This window comes from Grus americana, chromosome 22 (genome assembly GCF_028858705.1).
Source record: "Grus americana isolate bGruAme1 chromosome 22, bGruAme1.mat, whole genome shotgun sequence".
In the NCBI taxonomy this organism is placed as follows: domain Eukaryota; kingdom Metazoa; phylum Chordata; class Aves; order Gruiformes; family Gruidae; genus Grus; species Grus americana.
This window is the reverse complement of record NC_072873.1, coordinates 735,764-760,282: the sequence shown is the minus strand read 5'-3', so window position 1 is coordinate 760,282 and position 24,519 is coordinate 735,764. Positions and strand designations below refer to the sequence as shown.

The 24,519-nt window shown below is 41.8% G+C and overlaps 2 protein-coding genes across 9 annotated transcripts in view; one reads left to right on the top strand and one right to left on the bottom strand.

Moving 5' to 3' along the window:
• Window positions 1–12,047, bottom strand: part of DDX42 (DEAD-box helicase 42) — a 19,471-nt gene extending 7,424 nt beyond the window's left edge. The window contains exons 1-13 of one of the 4 annotated variants that reach the window (XM_054801192.1): window positions 11,903–12,047; window positions 9,761–9,997; window positions 8,783–8,933; window positions 8,111–8,172; window positions 7,040–7,076; window positions 5,400–5,549; window positions 5,022–5,126; window positions 4,306–4,425; window positions 3,393–3,569; window positions 2,753–2,881; window positions 1,479–1,578; window positions 747–794; window positions 101–198 (exon numbers count right to left, since the gene is read on the bottom strand). In XM_054801192.1, coding sequence (XP_054657167.1) covers window positions 101–198; window positions 747–794; window positions 1,479–1,578; window positions 2,753–2,881; window positions 3,393–3,569; window positions 4,306–4,425; window positions 5,022–5,126; window positions 5,400–5,549; window positions 7,040–7,076; window positions 8,111–8,172; window positions 8,783–8,933; window positions 9,761–9,981 — 1,398 coding nt within the window. In that variant the 5' untranslated portion in view covers window positions 9,982–9,997; window positions 11,903–12,047. Of the gene's footprint in view, window positions 1–100; window positions 199–746; window positions 795–1,478; window positions 1,579–2,752; window positions 2,882–3,392; window positions 3,570–4,305; window positions 4,426–5,021; window positions 5,127–5,399; window positions 5,550–7,039; window positions 7,452–8,110; window positions 8,175–8,782; window positions 8,934–9,760; window positions 9,998–10,991; window positions 11,210–11,902 lie in introns of those variants that run through there. The other 3 variants (XM_054801193.1, XM_054801196.1, XM_054801195.1) reach the window with 3 other exon arrangements.
• CCDC47 (coiled-coil domain containing 47) lies at window positions 12,011–24,519 on the top strand. 5 transcript variants are annotated; one of them, XM_054801254.1, is made up of 14 exons: window positions 12,011–12,054; window positions 12,782–12,853; window positions 14,600–14,865; window positions 14,986–15,093; window positions 16,461–16,635; window positions 16,958–17,079; window positions 17,438–17,503; window positions 18,401–18,502; window positions 19,363–19,473; window positions 20,054–20,139; window positions 21,429–21,487; window positions 22,175–22,284; window positions 22,458–22,625; window positions 22,921–24,519. In XM_054801254.1, exons 3-14 carry the CDS (start codon window positions 14,605–14,607, stop codon window positions 22,999–23,001), a joined length of 1,449 nt encoding a protein of 482 aa, XP_054657229.1. In that variant the 5' UTR covers window positions 12,011–12,054; window positions 12,782–12,853; window positions 14,600–14,604; the 3' UTR covers window positions 23,002–24,519. The 5 variants fall into 5 exon arrangements, with proteins under 5 accessions (XP_054657229.1, XP_054657228.1, XP_054657226.1 ...); XM_054801253.1 differs by having other exon boundaries at window positions 12,021–12,352; XM_054801251.1 differs by lacking the exon at window positions 12,011–12,054 and adding an exon at window positions 12,075–12,361.

Here is a 24,519-nt window from a genome sequence, read left to right as displayed (position 1 = left end):
TTAAATATAAATGACGACTACTGCAGTTTATCATAGATTTCAGACAACAGAAACAGAATAGTTAATTTCTCCAACAGTCTCAGAAGTAATGTGGAATTACCTCTCCAATGTCTCCCTGCACAACTCGAATCGGGTCGATCAGAATATCTCGAGCCAATTTCTCAATCTTCTTACGGAAAGTGGCACTGAACAAGAGGGCTAAAAGAAAAACAGTATTTGAACTCCTTGAAAAATACATTTTCTTTAACACTGCAGAGATCTTGTGAATGAGGACCTGTAAAACTGTACTGGATGTCAGTGATCTGAAGCTAAAGTCTGTTTTAGCGGTTGTAATGAAAATTAGCAATCACACTATCAGAATAGCTCAAAGTGGAAACCCATTTCATGGCATCTGAAACGAGATGTGGATAATATGTGGCACTGCTGTGAATGTTCTTTCACGGCAGCTCAGAACACAGGATCTCAAAGCACACTAATATTAATTCAGCTAATCATCTTTTCCCTGAGTAAAGCCTGTGGAGGGATTAGAGACTGATGAACAAGTGTGGGTATTTAAGCGCACTCACAAGTGCTCCCTCCCAACAGCCCGCGCTGAGAACTGACACCAGTGGGCTCTCATGAAAGTCTCATTGTGTGATTGCATCAAGAACAGGAAATCCAATCTCTGTTTCAGATTCTTAACTGGTACCCACCATGTAGCCTCCTTCGACTCTCAGGAGTTTAGTTTGAAACAGGCTTATACTTACTCTGTCTGTCTGGACGTACATGGCTTGCAATTGATCTGACCTGATACTCTGGAAAGGAAAGGGAAAATGTTCTAATCAATGCTGTGTGCTCATTAGTTAGTAGAATAACTCAAAATACAACTTGATTGCTTTATTCAACCACAGAATGAATGGGTGCCTCTCACTCAGTATTTAATGTTATACTGTGACTTCCAGGTGCTCTTTGCTGCATAATGGAAGTTCCTTCACTGTACAAAGAGACTTTTGGGAAGTTCTTTCAGCAAAAAGTTCCGTAAGCAGAGATCCCAGCTGAGTCTGTGCATACCCTGTACGTCTTAGAAGTGTCTCCCTCTGTTTGTGGTATTATAGTACTGTCAAATCTTTGTCATGTCCCATGATGCTTGAGCACATATTCAAAATCATCCAGATCTGAATGACCAAACCTCTTCCAATAATGTAGAAAGTTCTTTTTACACCACTAGTTTGTGCACACAGAACCAAAGCACAGAAGTGACTCGCCCAAAAGTTATTTAGCAACCCTAAGATAAAAATCAGGGTTTTTGGACTTCAGCTGGACTTTGCTGATCTCTTTATAGCAACAGATATTAGACCTTGAAATGTGATTTTTGTCTATGAAGTACTTCCTTAATGTATTTTCAAGTATATGAAGCCACAGTGGTTATAAACAGTCCTACTAAGCTGGGAACTAGACACCACTGCTTTCCAAAACAGTGACCTTTGTTCATTACATACCAAAACCCATATCAAACATTCTGTCAGCTTCATCAAACACAAGGTAAGTGACTCTTTGAAGGTTTGTAGCTTTCTTTTTCACATGATCAATTAAACGGCCCTATTAAAAAACAAACAAACAAACAAGTTTTTAAGCATATTTAAGAAAATGTTAATATATGCAACCTTCAAGCACTTAACTGCTTTTTATCCTCACTTACCAGAGACTTAGAACAGAAAACATCTCAAGGCTTCACTCTAGAAGTATGAGTCGGTATTCAAGTCACAGAAACAGACTCCTGAAACTCTCATCAACCATACCTGACAAGCTGAATTTTAGGACTGGATTTTCAAGGTTAACAGCCCTGAGATCCTAAAATTCCCTAATCTTCTTTACAATTAAATTTTAATAGTGAACTGGTTATTTAATACCTTAATATTTGGCACAGGAGTTCTTCATGCTTTGTTTTCTTGCCTGGTATCCCAATAAATAGCCACAATAAAACTTCCTCCAACCACTAGTTGCTCAGTTTTGCCCAAGTCTGTAACTAGTTTTTGCAGTAAGCAAAGTCAGTTGACAAGGGTGCTCAAAGCTGGAGGGGAACTGTTTACAAGGGCATGGAGTGATAGGACAAGGGGTAATGGCTTTAAACTGAAGGAAGATAGATTTAGATTAGATATTTGGAAGAAATTCTTCCCTGTGAGGGCGGTGAGGCCCTGGCACAGGTTGCCCAGAGAAGCTGTGGCTGCCCCTGGCTCCCTGGCAGTGTTCAAGGCCAGGTTGGACGGGGCTTTGGGTAACCTGGGCTAGTGGAGGGTGTCCCTGCCCATGCCAACCCAAACCATTCTAGGATTCTATGATGATTCTGTGATTTAAATCACTGGTTCAGCATCAACACCTATTCTGATTCAATGTTTCAACCCTTCAGTATTACTGCCACAGGCTCTACACTGATTCAGTAAGACAGCACTCAAGTTCATGACATTCCAGTAATTTTCTTCATGAATTTAAGGCTCAGCAATCAGAAGCTGGTATTGTGCACAACTGACACCAATTCAAGCAGATCTTGCTTGCTACTCTTTCTTCTATTGGAGATCACACCTAATCTCTTTCAATTTCTCTTGGGAGAAGAATAATCCCAGCATATGTGCTCTCAACATCTGATAACCTGTGAAGAACCTAGATTTCAGTGATCAGAGAACAAATTCTACATCACCAATGGTGTTAAAAATCTGTCTCAGCTTCAGTTAAGCAACAAAAAAAAAAATTGTACGCTGTGCATACAGGTACTTACTGGTGTGCAGACAACTATCTCTGCCCCCTCCTGGAGGGCTTTGGCTTGCTCCCACATGCTTCCTCCTCCGTATACAGCTACAGAGCGCAGGTTATATGCCTTACCAAAGCGCTTACATTCAGAATGGATCTGAGAATTTTAAAAAAAGCACATCACAGTTCACATTAGACAGATCTGAGAAAATGTACCTAGCTTGAAAGTATAGTCCAGCTCCAAAATCCACTTTTCAGCTAATAACTTATTGAAATTATTCAGAAATCCTCAGGGCTAAATATGTCAATACTTGTGGATAATTTCCCATAATTTATTTGGGAAACCTATTTAGGCATCCAATCATAATTTAACCTGCAGGCTCCATCCTTTTACACATACAATTTGCGGCAATGCATCCGCAGCTTTCTTAATACTTAGGAATAATATGGGAGCACTGTGCAAAAACTAACAATTTCAGATTTGTTATGATCCTTCAAAAAAAAAAAGAGGTGTAAGAAATTGTGAGCTTAAATTGGAGGCATGCTACTAACACACAAAATAAGTTTTTTCAAATAGTTTACTGAGGTTCTCTGGTAATTTCTGCCCAGAATTTTGTCATCTTCTATAAGAACACGGTGTGGTACATATACGCCTACTATACACCTACCTGTTGGCAAAGCTCTCTGGTCGGGCACACGATCACCGCAATGGGCCCATCCCCTGGTTCAAGCTCCTTCTGATCCATGATGTGAATCAACATTGGCCAGATGAAGGCTGCTGTTTTTCCGCTTCCAGTCTTAGCTATCCCAATCATATCTCTGCCACTTAGTGCAACTGGAACACCCTAAAAATAAGGAGAGTCTAAACCCGTATTATGCCTACCTTAGCATATTCTTGTGCTAGACATTACATGAAAACTCAGATAACAAGAGAAAAGCACATTACAGAGGACTCATAGCAATGTATGTTGATGCTTACACAGCTTTATTGCGAAGTTCAGGTCTGAATTGGTTTGGTTTAAGGGCTGGAAGCAATTATCATGTTATGACTGTTCTACATATGCAATAGAATCTCTTTTGCACACGCAGCTCTCCAAGTAATGACCAGTTAAATGGTCATACTCACAGGTCATTTATTCTAACTGCCAGAAGAAATTAAAAAAATGCCTTGTTGCATACCTCTTCTAGTTACAAGACAGTAAAATATAAGCTGTTTAAAGAAATAAGGTTGTCAATGTATGGCACTCAGCTACTGCTATGGTTATTTTTAATACAATTTCTAAAAAAAAAAAAAAATTAAAAAATCTTTCATACATCACTTGCATGTTCTTCAGTCTTCACCAAGAGACAAATGAAGAAAAGAATATGGATATATTTAGAGTGGTCATTTAACAAGAAAAAAAGTGCGTAAACTTCGATATAAAAAATATCAAAGCTATTTTCCTAGAAAAATACAAATTATTCTTCTCCGTCACAGCTCTATATAGGAAACTAGAATTATATACATCCTTACACGGACTACAGACCTTCGCATGTGTTCTATTAGTTCCGTTTAGATGTTAGAGAAGTAACAACACTCACCTGACATTGTATAGGAGTGGGCTGGGTATACTCAGACTTCCTAATTTGATGCATAAGTTGCTCATCGAACCCAAAATGAGCAAAGCTACTGCCAGGCCTTGGAGGAGCAGCACCAGAGACCTTAGAAACAGAAACATGTCTTTGTTCATGAACAGTGAAACAAAGAGCAATCTGTACAAAAATGAAAAAAGTGTCTCTCTACCTCTGAAAATGGCTTTTTATTTTTTGAATAGACATAAGTTTAATTAGGTGCAATTTCCAGATGTGTTGGGTAAGAAAGACTTTCAGGTATAAAAATTTAGATAAATTGTCAATCAACACAAGCTACTAAACATCATACCTACCTCCTTGTATAACTGGCCTCCTTCCTCCCCAAATAATTCCCTTCACAGAAAGGCACCGCACTAACATGTCACAAATGGCAAAGAATTAATTCTTGCATATAATATTTCTAGTTTCAATTCCTAGTTCTTTAGTCCAAGTGCAACCATGCAACTGGCAATCTTTGGTGCCCACTTTAATAAGTCCAGAGAAGACATTCAAGAACTGCTGAGGAAAACCAAGCTCCCTTAAATTGAAGTCACCGAAGGTATCTAAGAGGCCTGGTATTCAAAAGCTGGAGTTTCCTGTGAAAATCTTTATTAAAACTACTAGGACAGTCTCAAAAAAAATGGGAGGAAGAAGATCCTAGGAGGATAGTTTTGTGACAAACTTACCCGGAGATTTAGCTTATGACGTAACTCCACCACTTGCTGCGGGGTGAGACTGGTGATCTCCTCATGCTCATCATAGAAATTTTTCTCAAATGGTGGATATTCAATCTGCAAGGGAATTACTCAGTTAGTCCAGGACTCAAGATTCTCTCTCTGTACACTTAGTTTTGGAGGAAAAGGGTCCTTTTGAGAAAAAGTTCCTAATTATCTGCAAGAACATTAGTTTAATACGATGTCATTTGAAAGATCTTTAGGATAACAAGTGGCACAGTACTGAAATACTACCTGCCAACATTGATGCACAGGGATGGAACCATATTTCAACGTACATCTTGCTTTCTAGAATGCCTCATACAGAACAGAACGGAATAAACTTCCTACCTCTGAATGGTCAATAGGTGGAAGAGGATCAATGATTTTTTTGGATGGTGCAATTGGATTCCCATCACTATCATACTCCAGGTTATCCTCTTCCTCTTCTTGGACCACACCAGCAGTGGGGTTTTCAGCCATATAGCGAAAATAAGCTTCCTGCAGCAAAACATATCCGTAAAATCACATACAATAGGATGCAAAAATACGACTACATTTGTTTAAATGATGTATACGCTAGAAGGCTGTTTGCTTTCACACCCACCATTGAGGGAAAAAAAAAAAGTTGACTAGAACTGGTTCTTCTAATAAACATCAACAGTTATGTCCAGAAGAAGGACAATAAGTACAAATGAGGAGAACAACTATAGTGTCAGTTAGATCACAAAATGTTTTTAAAAAACAAACTTCTCTTACATGTCTGCTTAACAACTCCTTCTACCAAGACTTGTTATGCTTTAACAATAGAAGCATCTATGAATCACATAAAGTACAAACGCTGCAGGTTTTTAAACAAAGAACACAGTATTACTAAGCATATGACATTGACTTTTTTTTTTTTTTTAAACACACTACGCCAAAGATAGTTTCTCCACTTCCCCTAACTAGACTCTAAGAAATGAAAATATATCTATTTTTCATCAAGAGAGTCAACAGCAAACAAGAAAGAAAGAATTTCAGGAGAGTTCTTCAACACAAGCCCAAGTTCGAAGCCACTGTCACACTGTAACATGCCATCCTTACAGCTCACAAGTATGTACTCATCTTACAGAATCTCACTGGCACATCAAGACATTCTCAGAGAGGAAACATCAGTCTCACTTGACTTTCAGGCAAATATTTAAGATCAGATTTTTAAAGCAAGGTTCAATTGCAAAGGAATATATATACCCATCTGGCTTTTTCATTTGCATAGCCAATTATCACTCAGTCACACAGATATGCATACAATAGACTTGAACAACAGCTGTCTACAAGTGTAAGTCACCTTTGCTCAAACTTTAGCACAGCTACACTCACCAAATTGGAAGCAAAGGCCTAAAGGCCAGACAACCCTTCCGTGCTCTGCATTACTGCGAGTAACACAACAGTTATTAATTACAACTTAGCAGTAAGGTACGTTTTGAAATGAAGTCTTTTCTCTTTATTGTTTCTGTTACAGTGATGCTTATAATCCTCAATCAGAACTGGAGTGCCTCTGAAAATAAAGAGCAAAAAGCCTGATTCTTGCCCTTAACAGACATGAAATTTCACTGCAAACAGCCTCCACAGGTTAACAGCCACTCACTGGTGCTCCATGTTAGTTGATTCTGTTAATTTCAAATTTGATGAGACCCTCAAATACTGAAAAAACTGTACAGGAAGTTGAAATTCAAATTGACTGGAAAAAAAAATCTTCTTAAACAGAGTAAAAAAGAATGAAATTGTCTCCTAATATTCTTCCTTTTTTTAGTGAAACACCTAGAAGGGTAGAGGCAGCAGGGTAACCACTACAGCTTCCTGCTGAATTGTCCAGATACTGCACGTGATACTGGAGTTTTGTTTGTACCTAGTAGTTATATATTTGGGGAGGGAAGGTTAAAAAAAAAAAAAAAAAAACAACACAAAAAAACCAAAAAAGAAAATAGAAAGACTGCATAGGAACTCACTTGGTCATCTTCCTCTTCAATGTCATCTCGAATACCCCTGGAAAAACAAGCGGAGAAAAAAACTTCCCTGCAAGTGTTCCACATACTCAGCTCCATACTTCCATTTGATTAGTGCTGAGCTTCGTATTTTGTGGAAGACACAACACTAACAACTCAGTAACATTTATAATCCCAACCCATGGAGCTTTCATATTTGGTGCCAACCATAAAAGTGACCCTGCAAAGACTTCTTTTTACTTCTATTAATGAGACTGAAAGATTAGGACTCCGTCTTCCCAGTAGAAGCCACATCAAAGATCATCCTGGTCTAAGCTCTCGATGCTACGGAAGTCCCATAACTGAAGAGGAATATGAGCCAGGAAGTGCAAATCCAGTTCAGAACTTCCCCAGGTGGTGATTTGGATCCGGTGTTCTGTTTCAGGACCATGTATAATCTGATCAACCCCATGCAATGCAAGTCCTATGAATGTATCTGACATTTATATCAAGAATCAACAGCATAATTATTTTCCTTGCTCAAAACAGAGAGATAAGCTGCAAAAATGTAAACTGTTTTAAACTCCAAATTTAGTATCCCAATTGTCATGTGCTACCTAATATATCAGCTTTCCAGGGAATGACTTAAAACCTAGTTATAGCTTTAAAGAATCTCCAGTACTACAGGTACAGCAGCACTGAGTTATTTTGCTCACATAAATGCAATTTTAAACCAAACCATCCTGATCACTGCCAGGATGGGGAAAGATGAAAAACTATTCAGGCTGATGTGGAAGGTGGTAGCAGTACAATGTGCTGCCCCAATTTGTGTGGCCTAGAAAGGCTTCTCATGTGAGATAACTCTCAGTGTCGTTACATTTTACTGTAGGATGCTGCCATGGATTCTTCCCTCCTATTATTCAATTTGCATTGCACAGAACTTTACCCATGGGGGATATTATGTGCTGGTTAATACTGTTTACTAGGGATATATTACATTGTCTACAGAACAATCATCATCAACAAAATGCATTGGAATTCTCTTAGCACCATACAAGACACAGGCAGGCATGGGAATTATAAAAGAGAACTTACTTAACATTCTTTTTTTCTTTGTCTTTATCTTCAAGTCTCTTCATGTCTCGAGCAGCTTGATCCTAATAGGTCATAAAATTATCACATTAAGAAAACCAAGATGATAAAACACAGAAAGGAAAAATGTTCCTACATAGCTAGACCATCATGCCAGAGACAACACTTTTTGGACTAACCTTTCTCCTGTTCCACATCCTATTATGCTAAATAAATTCTCCTACTAATACCTTTGAAATCTATATACTGTAACTTCAAGGCAATGTTGTTGAAAAAATACGTTCTCTGCATTCCTCCTGAAAACACTGTGATAGAATCCAGCTAATAACAGAACTGTAGCTAAGGAACAGCTCATGATAAATACAAATCATTTCAATTCAGGTAGTGAAAAATGCACAAAACCTTAATTTCATATTCAGAGACAGACAAAGTTCTCTGTTATATTGCCTTGACATGCTCAAAACAGTTAAATAGTTAAGCTACTGTAAATCATATCCACCATCTCCCCATCTAATCCACCTCTGAATTCTAATTAACACAGCATCTCACATAAAACCCAAAAGCTAAGTGACATTCGGAACACAGCTGCCAAAGCCATGAGTGATATTTGCTGCTCCTGACTGGAGAGAAGTATGGCCACAGAAATTAATAAACATTTCACGAGCTGGGTCTTGCCTCCACTTCAGCCATGAATGCCTCCAGAGGATCATCGTCGCTGTCAGAGTCTGCTGATTTGGAATGAAACTGCTGGCGAGTGGGGGAATTCTCTGCGGGAATGTACGGCAATTCGACATTGCTGGAATCTTCCTCTTCATCCTCAAAGTACCTGAAAGAAAATGAACAACGGCCCAGTCAGCACATAGTCTGCAGCATCGTGCTGTCTTTCATGGTTCCTAAGTCAAGTTTCCCACACAGAGATGCATAATAAAAGTCAGTATGTACACAGGGAAAGATGTTGAGATTTATTTCTTTACAGCTATTCATGTTCTAAGCTAGAAGTGGTGGCAGGGCAAATAGATATTATGAAACTGATCTTCTTGAGTGGCTCTCCCAGGCTAGTGAACATAGGATGCTTTTCTGACCTCTCTTCTATTCAACATATTTATGCAGCTAATAGAAGGGTTAGTAAAGAATTGTGGAGCCGAATGTTTCCCTGTGCAAAAGACAGCCAAATTTATCCTGCTTGGCTCCAATTCTGAACACATCAGAGTGTGAATAAGATTGAGCTGACTGAGGCTCAGCTGAGGTATGTTCTTAGAGAGAGGAAAGCTAGAGAAGGAGAGCTCTCCATGGGCTGCTGTAGTAGCTCACAATCTTTTAAATATATTTAAAAGGTAAGGATGTATTATTATTCTCATATCTGGGCTGACACCCAGAAAAAAGGGTAAATAATCAGCCCAGGGTGACACCAAAAGTCTGCTGCAGAGCAGGGATGGAAGTTCCTGCATGAGGCTAACTCAGTTTTTCTTGATACTATTGCCGTAAAACTACCGGTGTTCCGTTACACCATAACGCAGTGTTAAGTGTTTATCCTTGAGCACGTTTTTCTAAATAAGTAAACCTCATAAATGTCACAGATGCTTTCCCTGACCTTGGAAACTTTAAAATACTAACATCTAGAGCTAGATAAACACAAGGAATAACTGTACTTACGCATTCTCTTCATCAAAATTTGCTCGCTTTGACCCAATTTTGTAGAAAGAAGGCAGCTGAGGAGGTCCTGATTTCGCAAATGCAGCAGAAGAACCGGCTGTTCCAAAAGCACTATGAGACTGTTGAGAGAGCTTAGGCTCCTCTTTTTTTCCAGGTGTTATGGCAAATCCACCAAAACCAAAGCCTCTCTTAGTACCAGGGCCACCTTTATTCCAATTCATGATGTCCCCGATGTATCTGTTAAAATCCGAAAAGACAAATTAATGCCCTTTCAGCTTTAGGCAGTTATATATAATTGTCACGATTTTTCTTGTAAGTGAATTACTTCAGTCATGATAAAGAGACTTGTGGAAATGTGATTGACAAGAGTTTGATCTGTTTCCCAAAAAAGGATTTGGGCTTTGTTCTTTTTCTCTATGTTTGAATGTATCCACAATACCAAAAGAGAATAAAACAAAGAGGTTGTCTTCTAAAACAGATCATGTCCATCAGTGACTACTTAAGCATATTTAAGATGTTGCCCGTCTTGTCTGTTTTAAAATCTAAGACGAACAAACCCAAGGCCAGAACTTTGAACATCAGGAGGAACAACAGATGAAAAGTCAACTCAGGACATATTTTGCATGTCCATACAGTCCCATCCTTGAGTGTTTCATGGCTTTTAAAGACCACAGTACTGCAGTCCAGACAGACATCATTAGAAAAGCCAGCCCAAAGCAGCACACAACACACGACTCCGTTATGAGACAAGGTACACTTCTGCCAAAAAGTCAACTCCCTCTTTTTAAGAAAGCATCTTTAACCATATATATATATATGTTCTCCAACCTACATTTTTCAAACCACATTTTAAATACTCCACATAACATGCCTGCCCAGAACTTGTTTTTCTAAGTTAGATGAAGAGATGACTGAACTGATATACCACTTCCCATTCCAAGTAATTAAATTATTTCATCTGCGTGGTCAAGTCAGTCATATCTTTAAGGCAGCCAAAGACAGTATGAGAGCCACTGCTCTCAAGTGCATTGTAATTAGATGGCCCAAAGGCTACAAGTCTTATTAAGCAAATCCTCGCATTCAGTGAGAATCCTCCAATGAGACCAGAATTCACTGGCAAGAGAAACAACTTCAAATTAATCTGAGAGTAAATACTACTACTGCTCCCTGTGCAGAATATTCACCAGCTTGGAACTGGCTCAATAAATCTCAAGTTTAGACCAGAGCTCACTAGGATACTTTGAGGGAAACTCTGCTGTTCAGTTCTCATGGTACCAGCTGACTCCGGTGTCCTGTTCTCCCGTTTGCACCGACACACCTTGCAGCTTTCACACCTGCAGATGCGCGGCAGGTAAGGGATCAAAATGTACAACAAACGGATGAAAGGTGTAACTTTGCACTTCTACTGCCAACAGCCCAGCGGGCAACCTTTAAAGTTATACCGTCTGATTTTAAGGATTCTTCCCCACTGTACTTACCGACTTTTTTTCCCCCGTCCCACTACCCCAGAAAATAATCATTCTTTTATTCTGTGACACAGCTGCAAAAGTACAAAATTTGGTCTGCTTGCCCACGGAGCCCACTAGTGAGTGTGCAGGGAGGGGGTTCCTACAGGACAGCGACGAAAGGCAGAGTGAGAGCGCAGACGAACTGCCGGGGTTTTGCTTCCCTGCGAACGCCGTTCCGAGGGAGGAAATGCGAAGGCAGGCACCCTTTCTATGGATTCCCTGGATCTGATGGAAACGCAGCAATATGTCTTAGCTGCTCCCGTTTCTGGCGGTTGCTGAAAATAGGAGGGACCCCCCCACACGCCGAGACCGCCCTTCCCTGAGCACAGCAGGGAAAGGAGCCGGGCGGCGCGGAGAGCCCCCTACCCCAGGGCCGGCGCAGCGGTGGGAGCCGCAGCTCGCCCTCACCGCGGTGCGCTCTCCTGGCACACCGGGCCCTGCGCGGGGCCCCTCACGGCCCTTCCCGCCCGCGGGGCCCTGGCACGGGGGCGGGCCCTTTGTGCGGGCCAGGCCGAGGCTGCCCGAGCCCACACTAGGCCGCGGTCCCGCCGGCTCCCGCCCGCGGGGGCCGCCACTGATGAGCGGGAGAAGAGCCGCCGCGCCGTTCCGCCCAGCCCCGCGTCCCCCCACTCACCCCTCGGGCACCGCAGCCGCCGGCCGCCGCTTCCCCGGTTACCGGGGCGGGGGGTGGAGACGCGACGTACCTACGCACCACCGTGCGTGCGTGCGTGCGTGCGTGACGCGCTGAAATCAGCGCGCCTCGCGGAGCATGCGCGCTGGCGGCAGGTGAAGCCGCGGGAGGAGGGCGGTGGAGCTGGGCACGGTGTGAGCGTTCCCGGCCGCCCTCGCCAGCAGCCCCGGGGCCGCGCAGGGGGTGCTGGGGCCCGGCCGCTTCCTGAGCCGCGAAGCTGGGGCTCTCCTGCCCACGGCCCGCGCGGGTACATGTACACACGCCCCTGCGCACATGCAGCCCGCAGTGCGCATGCTCCCCGCTACGCAAAGCACGCAGGCTGCGCCGCTTGCGGCCGCGGCGGCGGGCGCTGAGCGGAGGGCAAGGGCCGGGCCTAAGCGGCGGCGGCGCCGTGTAAGTCAGGTAACGCGGCCCCGGGCCGGGTCCCACGGCCCCGCAGCGGCAGCCCCGCGCCCTGCCGGGAATGGGGCACCCGGCTCCCGCCTCCCCGTGGGCGGCCGGGCCAGCCTCACCCCCTCCCCTTTCCCGCTCCCCGTTACCGGTCGCCCTCGGCCCCGTAGTGCCCCGAGAGGGGCGGCCTGGCCCTGAGGGCACCGGGCGTGCGGGCCCCGCGCTGTGCCTTGCGGGGGCAGGAGGCGCTGGCAGCGGGGCCGGGCGGGCCGGGGCCCCCAGCACCCCTCTGGGGGTGAGTGGCACGGGGGAAGGGGGAGCGGGGCTGTGGGGAGTCGGGCGTGCGGGGCAGGGGAGGGGGCCGCGCCCGGAGCGGCGGGGAGGCAGGGCGCTAATTTTAGCCTCGCTGACCTTGACTTGTGTCCCTGGAAGGAGCTGGGAGCGGAGCAGCGTGCGTGGAGCGAGGGGATCCACGGCACGGCGGGACGGCGAGCAGCGCGGGCGGTGGGTGTCCCAGCTTTAGGCCGGTGGGTCACGGTGGGGGCCAGACCCGCTGGAGCCCGCACCTCGCCCTTCCGCCCGTGTGGCGATGGGGCGATGAATCGGCTCCTCTCGCAAGGGAAAGTCCGTGGCACGTGGATCGGGGAAGGCCTGCCAAAGCACGTTCTGCTTGGCGAGTCGTTTGTAGTTGGAACCCATTCTGCCCTGTGATAGAGAGGGCTGTGTTAGGAGTGTGTCCTGGTGTTCACACCTCTCTGGTCCGGCTGTCTCTTTGGAATCGGCTGCAGGAGTTTATTTTGCATAAAGCTTTATGGAGTCATAGGGTCTTTTCAAGGTGGATATACTCAAATAGTCTCGAAATTCTTACTGTGAAACTGTTGGGGTTTGGTTGCGCAGGTGACACTGTTGTCCTGATGTTTTTAACCTCTGAATGCAAATTCTGTCACATGTAAATAGTATTTTGTGTTTCTGTTTAAATTCACATAAAATTGTGACATACCCAAACAACGTGCTAAATTCCTGGGCTCTGCCTTGTTGTACTTTCCATCTTGATTAATGTTCTTGTGAATGCGTTCTGTTCAAGTTTTTGCTAGAATGAGAAGTCTTTGACAAAGGCATTTATTTTAGCTGTCCTTGTCATTCGTAGCAGTGGGTTCCCTGCATGTGGTACTCGGAGGAGTGCTGGCCTAATTTAGAAACAAAAAACTTCTATTTCAAGTTTTTAAGAGAACAATCTCATTAACATTCAAGTTCCTACTCGGATCTGGTTGCGAGAGGGAGTGAAATGAGTCCTACTGCCAAGTCTGATGCAGCCAATCCTCCGCAGGTGTTTGTGAAACACAGTAGTAGCGTTATTACCACCTTTTGAGGCTCTTCGTTTGGACATCGGTAACGTACACCTCTCGGTGGTGTACAGTCTGAGAGGGAGACTGGGACTGTTTTGAGATCAAGCAGAAGACGTAGGAAGCTGAGGGCAAAAAAAGGGTGAACGGACAAACTCTGCAGGTTTCTGGCAGATCAGCAGAGAGCACTTTGGTCACCTGAGCCCCAGTTTATTGGTTTGGGGACTGGTGTAATATCCATCCTGCCTTTTTTTTTTTTTTTTCCTTCTTTTAAAGCTTACAACAAAAAGTCTCTATTTCTAAACAGAAATAGTGCTGAGATGCTGTGGGGCCAAATTCTGAGCACGCGGTCTAGAAGATCAAAGATGAGCACTTTTAAACTGCAGTGGCTATCGAAGCATTGCTGTTTAAAGTAAATTAATTAAGCATATTCTAAGATTTACTGCTGCTGTTACACATTCACTGATCTGACTGTGTCTAATTGCTAATTAATAACAACTGTAGGCACAGTGTGTGGTCTTTGAAATGAGCTGGCAACGCTGACTGACTGAGAGATGCTATTGGAGAGTCAGTTTTGCAGCAGAACATCTCTGCTCCCAGAACTTGCTCATCTGAACAGCTTGGCCAGATGTGAACTTGCTGCTGCCTCAGCTGCTCCTGCTGCAGGCACAAGTCTAGAACCTCTCTTCTAAGTCTCCCCTTCTAAGTTAGGTTTTCTTGTAAGAGTATTCATTTTCTTTATACAGAGGATGGCAAGTTCAGGCAGAGGTTTATTTTTCTCTCTCTAGTCTAACCCTGACAGTGTTTTTATAATGTTCATGGATGTTGGGCATTACTGGAGGCGTTGATGTAACAGAATTGATAAGGATGTTTTGCAATGTTTGATTTTTATTATTTTTTTTTTTAGTGAAAATGAAGAATTTATATATTTTTATTGCTGTCCTGTTCATCCCATGGAGCTTTTCTTTGGCAAAGTATGATGAATTTGAGGATGGAGATGACATTATGGAATATGATGATAATGACTTTGCTGAATTTGAAGATGTTAATGAAGATGCAGTCACAGAGTCTCCTCAGAGAATCATCACTACAGAAGATGATGAAGAAGAAGCCACGGTAGAGCTTGAAGGTCAGGATGAGAATCAGGAAGACTTTGATGATGCAGATGCACAGGTAATGCTTCATCTCTTTCTTTGTTTCCTAATCGTATCTCTACACCTTACTTTCTCATCTCATCTTTTTGGATTTTGCTTACCGAGCTTTGGATTTTGTGATTTTTTTTTTGCCCTTCAGGAAGGTGATACCGAGAGTGAACCATATGATGATGAGGAGTTTGAAGGCTATGAAGAGAAACCAGAGGCATCTCCTAGCAAAAATAAAGACCCCATAACAATAGTTAATGTAGGTATAAATGTTGATCCGCTTTCTATTTGGTGTTTCATCACTTGTTTTTTTTTAAGGCGGTATGCCAATAGTGTCATTGGTGTACAAACGTACAGTAAGAGAGAATCTGTCCTAAAGAATTTGCTATGTGAATTAACAAGAGGCAGTGCAGAAATGGGAAGAAGTATGGAGACAAATACCTGAAATAATGCAACAGGATAGCAGCAGAATATGATCCAGCTGTGCCAGCTTCCAATTCCATGCTCTTCTGCATTGGTTTATGCTACTTTACATAGCAACTCTTGAAGTAAAACTTCCAGGGCAGGTGCTTTTGGTCCGTTGATCTCTATTTTAAGCTGCTGGAACTCCCCTCCTTGGATCAATGCTTTATTCTGTACTCAAACTGAGAATTGTAATGGGAATGTAGATCAGGAAATTCTTCATTAAAACAGACCTTTTGAAACATAGTTTTGACCAAAGCATTGTATGACTTACCTTCTTTTGCCCATATGACTATATGGGAGAAGTGGAGGAGCTATAGGGATGACCTTCACTTAATTGAGAGTAAAACCACACATCCCAGAATGTCTGGGTGCTTTTTCAGTATGTAAAGAAGAGGTTGCAATGAAGACATGCTTACAATAAACATAGCGTATTTTTAGCTTGTCTGTGGTTAAAGTTTCAGATTAGAAATTGACTTCTCTAATGGTTTTTGAAGCCAGTCTCACTGTCAACCCTGCATCACCTTCTTGTTGCCTCACAAGACAGTTTTTCAGAATGATCAGGTGCTTGAGACCTGCATTTTTATTATCCCTAAGATCTCTTTTTAAGAACTATGGCTGACCTTGGTAGTGAAAATCAAGGTTTGGGTATTGGTATGACTGAAGGATAATACAGTGATAGCAGAACAGCTAACTAATCTCTTAAGATGGCAAGGTCAGGCTGGCTTTCCTGCCCCCCTACACAGTCTGTGGCTCTTAGCAGCATCCTGAAAATGCTGCTGGACATTGGGTATTACTTTAGATTTCAACAGAAGTTACATGATGATCAGATAATGTTGTGATGGGCAGGGTACCAAGCCCAAATAATCAGTGGATTGAAATGCTGGGCTGTTGAGTACTGAGGGACACATGCTAGCACAGGTTGACTTGGAAGAGAGAAGTATTTTGTTTGTATCAGCCAGGTATTTTGGGAATGCTAGTATCAGTTGTTTCCTGTATGAGTACTGTGTCCCAGTAGGCTTAGCTCTGTCCTGTCACCTTTGTGAAGCTTATTGCCGTGTTTGGGATGAAGCTTCTTCAGTACTCTGCGTCTTCTGCATTGTTTGTGTATACGGAATCCACTCATTTGATATGTAAAAGACAGTCTCCGTTCACTTACCACAGGTCCCTGCTCACCTTCAAAACAGCTGGGAGAGTTACTACATGGAGATCCTGATGGTAACAGGTCTTCTTGCTTACATAATGAATTACATCATTGGGAAGAACAAAAACAACCGTCTGGCTCATGCGTGGTTCAATACTCACAGGGAGCTGCTAGAAAGTAACTTCGCTCTTGTTGGTGAGTTCCATACTGACTAGGATTCACTTTTAGTTTATTTGAATAAAGCTGGGTTTAGACCTGCATGTGGGCTCTAGAGAAGAGTAACCTTTTCTGTGCAGATGCAAGATAGTACTGTTGACAGCTCTGTGTGTAGATAAATAGCGTGCCAGTCTGCCAGTGCTGAAATTAGATTATGGTGGTGTAGTATAAATTATTCAGAAACATCACAGTGATACTAAAGTAATCCAGGAACAACTGAGCTCTAAGCCTACTGATGAACTTTAGTGTTTAAATTTGTGATTTTTAGACTGCAGTTCTCTTTTACTGTTGTTTTCTTCAGGGGATGATGGCACTAATAAAGAAGCTACAAGCACTGGGAAACTAAATCAAGAAAATGAACACATCTACAACTTGTGGTGTTCTGGAAGGGTGTGCTGTGAAGGAATGCTCATCCAGCTAAAGGTAAGGATGAGTTTGTAGCACTGTTTACTAGTCTTCAGGTTCTAGAGGCTTTTCCATTCCAGTGTGAGCAACAAGTCCCAGCTTGACTCTTTCGCTCACATTCAGAGACAGGGTTCTGAATATACACACATGAAGGGAAGACTGGTCAGACTAAAGATCCGTTGGCTCAGCTCCTAACTTGAGGGTACAAGGCCCTGAGAAACTCACCTAACACAAAAAGTATGCCTAAATTATTCTATGAAAAACGTCTACGTATAACTGTCCTATTTTTCCTTAAGCCCCACTGCTATCTGCCAATGAAGTGCTGCACTCTAGGTGTGTTCAGCTATCTTCTGTGTTTACAAACTTGTGTTTTTAGTTTCTCAAGAGACAAGACCTACTGAACGTTCTTGCGCGTATGATGAGGCCGGCTTCTGACCAAGTGGTATGTACTCAGCCCTTTAGATTAGCTATGATAAATTGTTGCATTCTTTTGGTTCTGCTCTGCTGCTTTTGATTGTTCTTATGATATACAAGTGAACTGCTAGGTGCCTTTCTACAGTATTCTATATCTTCCAGTTCAGTAACTGTCAAAACAATCCGAAAGAATCATCCGTATTTCTCTTCTGCCTGTGAAATGCAAACTGATGGTAACTGGAGATTGTTTTATATGGGTTTTATTGTTTGAGTGATTTTGTGAACAGTCCATCATGCTTCACAACCTCATCTTGATAAAAAGTGGTTTTATGATCTGAAATACTTAATGATTGTTCTTCTGTCCGTTCGGTCAGCCGCTTAATGCATATGCTGGCCTGGATATTACATTCTGTAACGTTACTTTTTGACTTGCCCATTGCTCTTGGAGATGAGGGTAATCTCTAACTGCATAAATGCCAAGAGAGGTTACACTTGGAAGAACAGTGGCTGTGTGCACTGTGAATAACTCCTTCCACGTATCTATAACTGTGTTTACTTATATCTATTAAAATATTTAATTTAGATGTGGGCGGTTGCTCATAAGCAATGGCTATCTGCACTGCAAATGAATCTTACAACTCTGCTGTTCTAGTCACTGTCATTACACTGCAGCGTTATACCAGAATACTGAATTGAGTACTCAACAAAATTAAAAAGCTAGCTTACCTTAGCTCAAACTGAGAAGCTTTACATCAACAACCTTTATCTTAGCTGTGTATGGCCTTGCTTAGTCTTTGTTCTTATGAATCAAAGTGTCAGACAAATGTTGAAGTCGTGGAAGACATAGGTCTCCATTTGGCCAGTAGTCTGAAGGCAGAGTACATCGTATAAATCTGATCAGGGCTAATAACATTCTGTCCCACAGCAAATAAAAGTAACAATGAATGATGAAGATATGGACACCTATGTGTTTGCTGTTGGAACGAGAAAAGCACTGGTGCGACTTCAGAAAGAAATGCAGGACCTGGTATGTACGTTCACGTTGGGCATACTTAACACAATAAAGAAGAGGATATAAGAACCTCTAATCTCTAGATTGTTTATTTTCTTGGGAACAGCTGAAAACTTGTAACTGACCTGTTGGAGTTAGTGTGTGGGGAAAAGACATTTTCATCTAATGGATGAAAGTTTAATGCCATCAAACATCTGAAGTGCTAGCCGGCTGCTGTCAGAACTGCAGGAAGAGGCAATCAAAAGCAGCTTACATCTTCCTTTTGGTGTATAGTTTATTTAGGAGGAGGCTGAAGTATATTGTCAGGATACACGATGTTTAATTGGCACAAATGACTTTTTCAAGGATTGAAAAGTAAACTTAATTAGGGATATCTGATGTGGGAAGTTTGTGTCTAAGTCATCTGCTTTTATGTGATCTGAAATTAAAACTTTGCAAACGTTCAAGCCCTGAAGCTTGCAAAGAATCCAGTGATAACAAGCAGTGGTTTGCAGATCTTTTCTCTCATAACTTGTCTCAAGTAACAGCACTGAAGTGTGGCTGGTGGAATGCCAGTTGTTCTGTTGTCAGACAACGTAAGCAAAATGCCTTAATCCACTTCCATATGTCCATGCTGGAATGCTCACAACTGTTTTATCTTTTTCCTTAAAGTATTGACTATTGAAGGGAAGTACTAACTTAAAGACTTTTGACACTGCATGCTTTGCTTTATGCTTGAAATGTCCCCAGCCAGACTGAGTGACTGAGTGTATTTTTTTTTAATTATTTCTTTTCAGGTACTTCTGGGGTCCCACTGTTGGAACAGTTCAGTCTGATAAGATACTTATAAGCTTGTGTTTATTTTTATTTCTTTCCCCTTGTTCTCTTTGAAACAGAGTGAGTTCTGCAGTGATAAACCTAAATCTGGTGCAAAATATGGGCTTCCGGATTCGCTGGCTATCTTGTCGGAGATGGGGGAGGTCACAGAGGGAATGATGGACGCTAAGGTAATCTTGAATGAATTAATACAAATCTTCCTTAGTAACCTGGCACTTACAGCCTATGCAAAAAAGTTCTAAATCTCTATCTCCTGTAAATATCACAAGAGGAGAGCTAAATGGCCCTACCGAGATCTAGAGAAATCAAGACCATAAGGAAGCTTAAGGGCTGGAAGAAGGATGTAATTCTCATGTCTTTATTCCTTTTACATAGCAATTGTTAGTCTAACATGAACTGCAGACTTAAAACTGCCTTTCAAAGCCTGGAAGTTAGCTTCAGCAGCCAGTTCGAAGGAGGGTGTGGATGGTATGTCTGCAGGTCCTCAAAGTTGATGTGTTATCAAATGAATTGGAAAATCCCAAATGAGAGTTACATATCTAATACCTGAGTTGCTCACGTTATTTCCATGCATTGAGGCTCATTCTAGCAAAAGCTTAAAATAATTGACGGTTTAAATTTTAGTGCCATTGTGGCAAGCTGAGCACAGCAATTTTGAGTGATATATGGACACTTTGGCAAACTCATATGGAGTGGGTAGGCTGCACATGAATTGGTTTTGGGAAAAACTAACCCTGGTTTCTCTTTTAGATGATACATTTCCTCACGCACTATGCTGACAAGATTGAGTCCGTCCAATTCTCGGACCAGTTCTCCGGTCCAAAACTTATGCAAGAGTACGTATAAAGCTAGATCTCTCCTCGCAGTAGCTATTCTAACACTAAGCAAAATAGAGGCTGACAAACTTGTTTGCAGTGTGAAGCCTGCTGGAATGCACACAAAGAGAAATTGGGAGCAAAGGTGAAACAGGTGAATACACACACTCCCAATGCTTGCAAATGCTGCATTAATTTAGAATCAAGGTGCTGTATTGCCTTAGTATTTGTGTGCTGGTTATGCTGTTGTTTGAGCAGCTACAAACTTCAGATAACCACTGGCAGCTATAGTGTACACAGCTGCATGGAAAACAACTGAGTAATCCCACTAAAGGTATACAACACCTTAGAGTCTAAGGGCTCAGAAATAACACTGCAGGAGAACAACACGTTAACCTGGATGCTATTTGAATGCATTGAGAACTAGGTTTAACAAAAGTCTGCAGTGTAAAAACAAAAAACCAAAAATCATTGCTGCTTGCCCTTCCCTGGCTGATACGGCTAAACATTCTGCTGTTGAATCCATCCCTTGAGTACTTTTGTTCAGGTTGATTCTCAGCTGTGCTTCAGAAATACACAGATGCAGTATCTCTTCTGTTTCTCTAAGACTCCTAGTCTTGAGGTACTTTTAGCTGCTGCTTCAGAATTGCCAGGTGGTGGGTGATTTATCTTATCTGAATTACCATGTAGGCTTTTGCAGGGGTGTATTACGCTCACAGGCATATAAATAAATGATCCCTATCAAAACCTGAACCTGCCCTCCAAAAAAAGGAACATACTTTGATTTAATTACAAGATAGCAGTATGTGTACCTTGTACTGAAATTGCTAGGCTTTGGAGGATCTGTGAAATGTAGGTCTGGCTTTCTTACATTAGAATACTGTGGGGTTTTGGGCAGTGAAGACTTGAATTCTTTAGAAAATGGTTTGGGTTTTTTTTTCCCTAATTGATACTTATATAAGACCTGTAGTTGTATAAACAGGGCATATGAAAAATTGAATGTCACTACAAATATACAGGCCTTCTTAGGGCTCAGATGTCAGATGACCTCTGACAATCAGATTGGATGGTGCTGTTAGTATGTTTTTACATTAAAGCCTTTTCACTGCATGCTTTTGAGTAAAACACTTCAGGAATCTGAATGGTTTGAAACTTAAATTTGGGTTACAGCCAGGCTTTTAATCTTGTTTATTTTATTCGAGTAGTTTGTAAGTGTCAGTTCTGATGAGATTTTCCCTAACAATGTTAGGTATTTTGTATGCCCATATTTTTCTTTCCTCATTCTAGCCACTTTTTTTCTTTCCTACCAGGGAGGGCCAGCTTACAAAACTGCCCGAAACTAAAAAAACACTTTTGTTTACATTTAATGGTAAGAGAACTGTGGACAAGTGTATCTGGTGGGTGTTGTGCTTTATTTGTGCAAGTCACATGCTCAAGTTCTGTCATCTATGGAAGACAATATGTGACAAATGACTTCAGTGCATGTAACAGGATCATTGATGGATTAACCAGTAAACAAAAGGCAGTAATAATGCTGGGGACTGAGTGGCGTATCGTCATGATAACAGGATACTCAATCTTGCTATTATTGATCTTAGTTCATACTCATATCTCTTTGGGTAGTTGTATTAGGTCACCATTGGAAGATGGCTTGTTTTTAAGCCACACGCCTTGCAGTTTGAGATTGCACAGAATTACTTTGTTAACTCTGGCTCGAAAAAAAACCCAGCCTGTTGGGAGTCTATTCTAGAAAAGACCCTTTTTGAAATTCAAGGCCATGGCTCCAAGTGAAGCTAATGTCAGAGCCTGAATTCAACCCTTACGTTTGTATTCCATACTAATAAAACTAAGGACTGAGTGGGGGGAAACGTGCCTGTCACTGAGGAATTTAAATGCTGTCTCCAAAGCTAAATGCCACTTTTAGTTATGTCCTTCCTAAAGAGGAGGATGAGAACATCTTTCTTTCATGAATGGTGTGAGTGATAAGGGAAGAGCGTTATAGCAAGTAGAAAAATCCTGCTAATCTCTCTGAATTAACAGGAAACTTTTATTTCAGTGCCTGGTTCAGGCAACACTTCCCCAAAGGACATGGAGTCTTTGCTGCCTCTGATGAGCATGGTTATCTACTCCATTGACAAAGCAAAGAAGTTCCGTCTGAACAGAGAAGTAAGTAGTGTATATTTTTCTGTCTTCTGAATATTGTATGAAATTGCAGCTATTACCATTGGATCCTTAAGCTTAAGACCGGGAGCCTTACGTTTCTAATATGACTACCAGAGATACTGCATTCTGCTCATGGGGAATCCGTATTAACCACATTTGCTTTTCTCTGTAAAAAGGGTAAACAAAAAGCTGATAAAAACAGGGCTCGTGTGGAAGAGAACTTCCTTAAACTGACTCACGTGCAAAGACAGGAGGCTGCCCAGTCCCGTCGAGAAGAGAAAAAACGGGCAGAGAAGGAGCGAATCATGAATGAAGAGGATCCCGAAAAGCAGCGTCGGCTGGAGGTGAGATGGATTTTCAGATTGTGACAAGCTGCTGGCAAACTTCTCCTATGGTATCTCCAGGTCTGCCTGTGTGTATACCAGCAACGGCCAACTTTGGTTCATTTACTGGAAGGCAGACAACTTTCAGGGTATATGCTGTTGCTTTCTGAAACATGCGAAGGCTCCCAGCTCACGTGGTTAGAGATGTGAACCCGAGTATTGGAGGTCTTTTTTTGTTTGGCTCTTCTGAAATGATCAGCTTGCTCTCTGAAGAGATCACAGATGTTCATCCAGATCTCTGTGTCCTTGCCTACAGGAAGCTGCTTTGCGGCGTGAGCAGAAAAAACTTGAGAAGAAGCAGATGAAGATGAAGCAAATCAAAGTGAAAGCGATGTGACTCCATTGTGAGAAGCGTCTCAGTGCCACCTGCAGAATTTTAATTCACAGGGTACAAAGACCTACTTAACTCCATAATCTTACACTTCTTTGAACACTAGTAGCCATTAAGAGAAATGCTCCTTGCATTGGTGTTACTTATTTAAGTATTACAGCAACATGCAGGTGTATGTAGAGAGCTTTGTCTCAGTTTTATTCCAGGTGGTATAAATTTTTGCTACTTGTCTGTTTAAAAAAAAAAAAAGCAATATTCTTGAATGCTCTTTGTCATTTGTTCTTTAAAAACAGAAGATTGTAAATCTGTCCACGTGTGCTGGTAACATTAATGCTTTGGTTTTAAACTTTGGTTTTAGTTATTGGGAGGGAAGGGGGAAAAACTTAAGGGGAGGAAAACTGCACAATAAACATTTACTGTGCGTTTATTTGCATCAAGCTTGTAAAGGCACAAAACTTAGAACCTTCCATACACAGTATGGGTTCTTCAGGGATTAAAGCCCAGTAGAATAGAAGTGATTTTTATTTTCTTTTTTGTACAAACAAGGGACTGAAACAGTATTATGTCACCTGTGGGCGTGATTGCCATATGTGTAAAACATATAGATGGGTTAGATACGAGGGAATGGAATACATGAATGGTTTCCTACTTGTGGTTTTGAATGCTGCAAGCTTAATACAATGTGAAGTCTGTAATGTCAGCGTGGTGTTTCTTCAGGAGTGAGCGCATGGTGAGTTAGCAGCTTCAACTAGCTTTCCTTGAATATTTTTAACTGTACAAGTTTGCCTCAAAAACCTTTTCTCTTGATCTCAGCAGCTGCTGCCTAGTTCACTTCAGCCAGAAGCTAGATTCAGTGAAGTATCTGCAATTGCCTATTTCCCCAAGCAAGTAAAAACGTTTCAGAGGACTCGGATCCTCTTTGCCTGGTAAATGATCACTTCAGGTTTTTGCATATAAATAGGGACAACGAAGTGAATGCCACTGTGCAAGCACTTGGCTAACTGAGAGCGCTCTGCATTTTATAAATGCTTCCTGTCTAGAAGGCATTTTATTGTTGCTTGTAACAGACTTTTAAGAGTTTTGTGGGGAAACAATGTCTTGCATTTTCTTGTTTGATACTATGTGCAAACTTGGTTTTGAGGCAATAAGAATGAGCTGCTGTTGAAACAGCACTTGCTTAAACTTGTTGTTCCAGCGTGGGATGCTTCACACTGATTTAAATGCAAATGTCTGTAACCTGATACATGCAAATACATTAATTTTATAATGGTTGGTTAAATTATTTAAACCAAAATAATGTAGATTATGTGAAATTTTAGCACTATTTAGCTTTAAAGATTAATATGGTATTGTTTCACAAAGTTCTTTGAAAGGAAATACTAGTTTGTGCTCTTTTAAGTGGACAGCTTTCCTGAAGTCCCATACATTTGTGGGCCATGGCAGCTAATTTTGTAATATGAACATTCAAATGAACTATCTAATGAAGAGTAAAATATAAATGAAACACTCCACCTGCCTACTTTA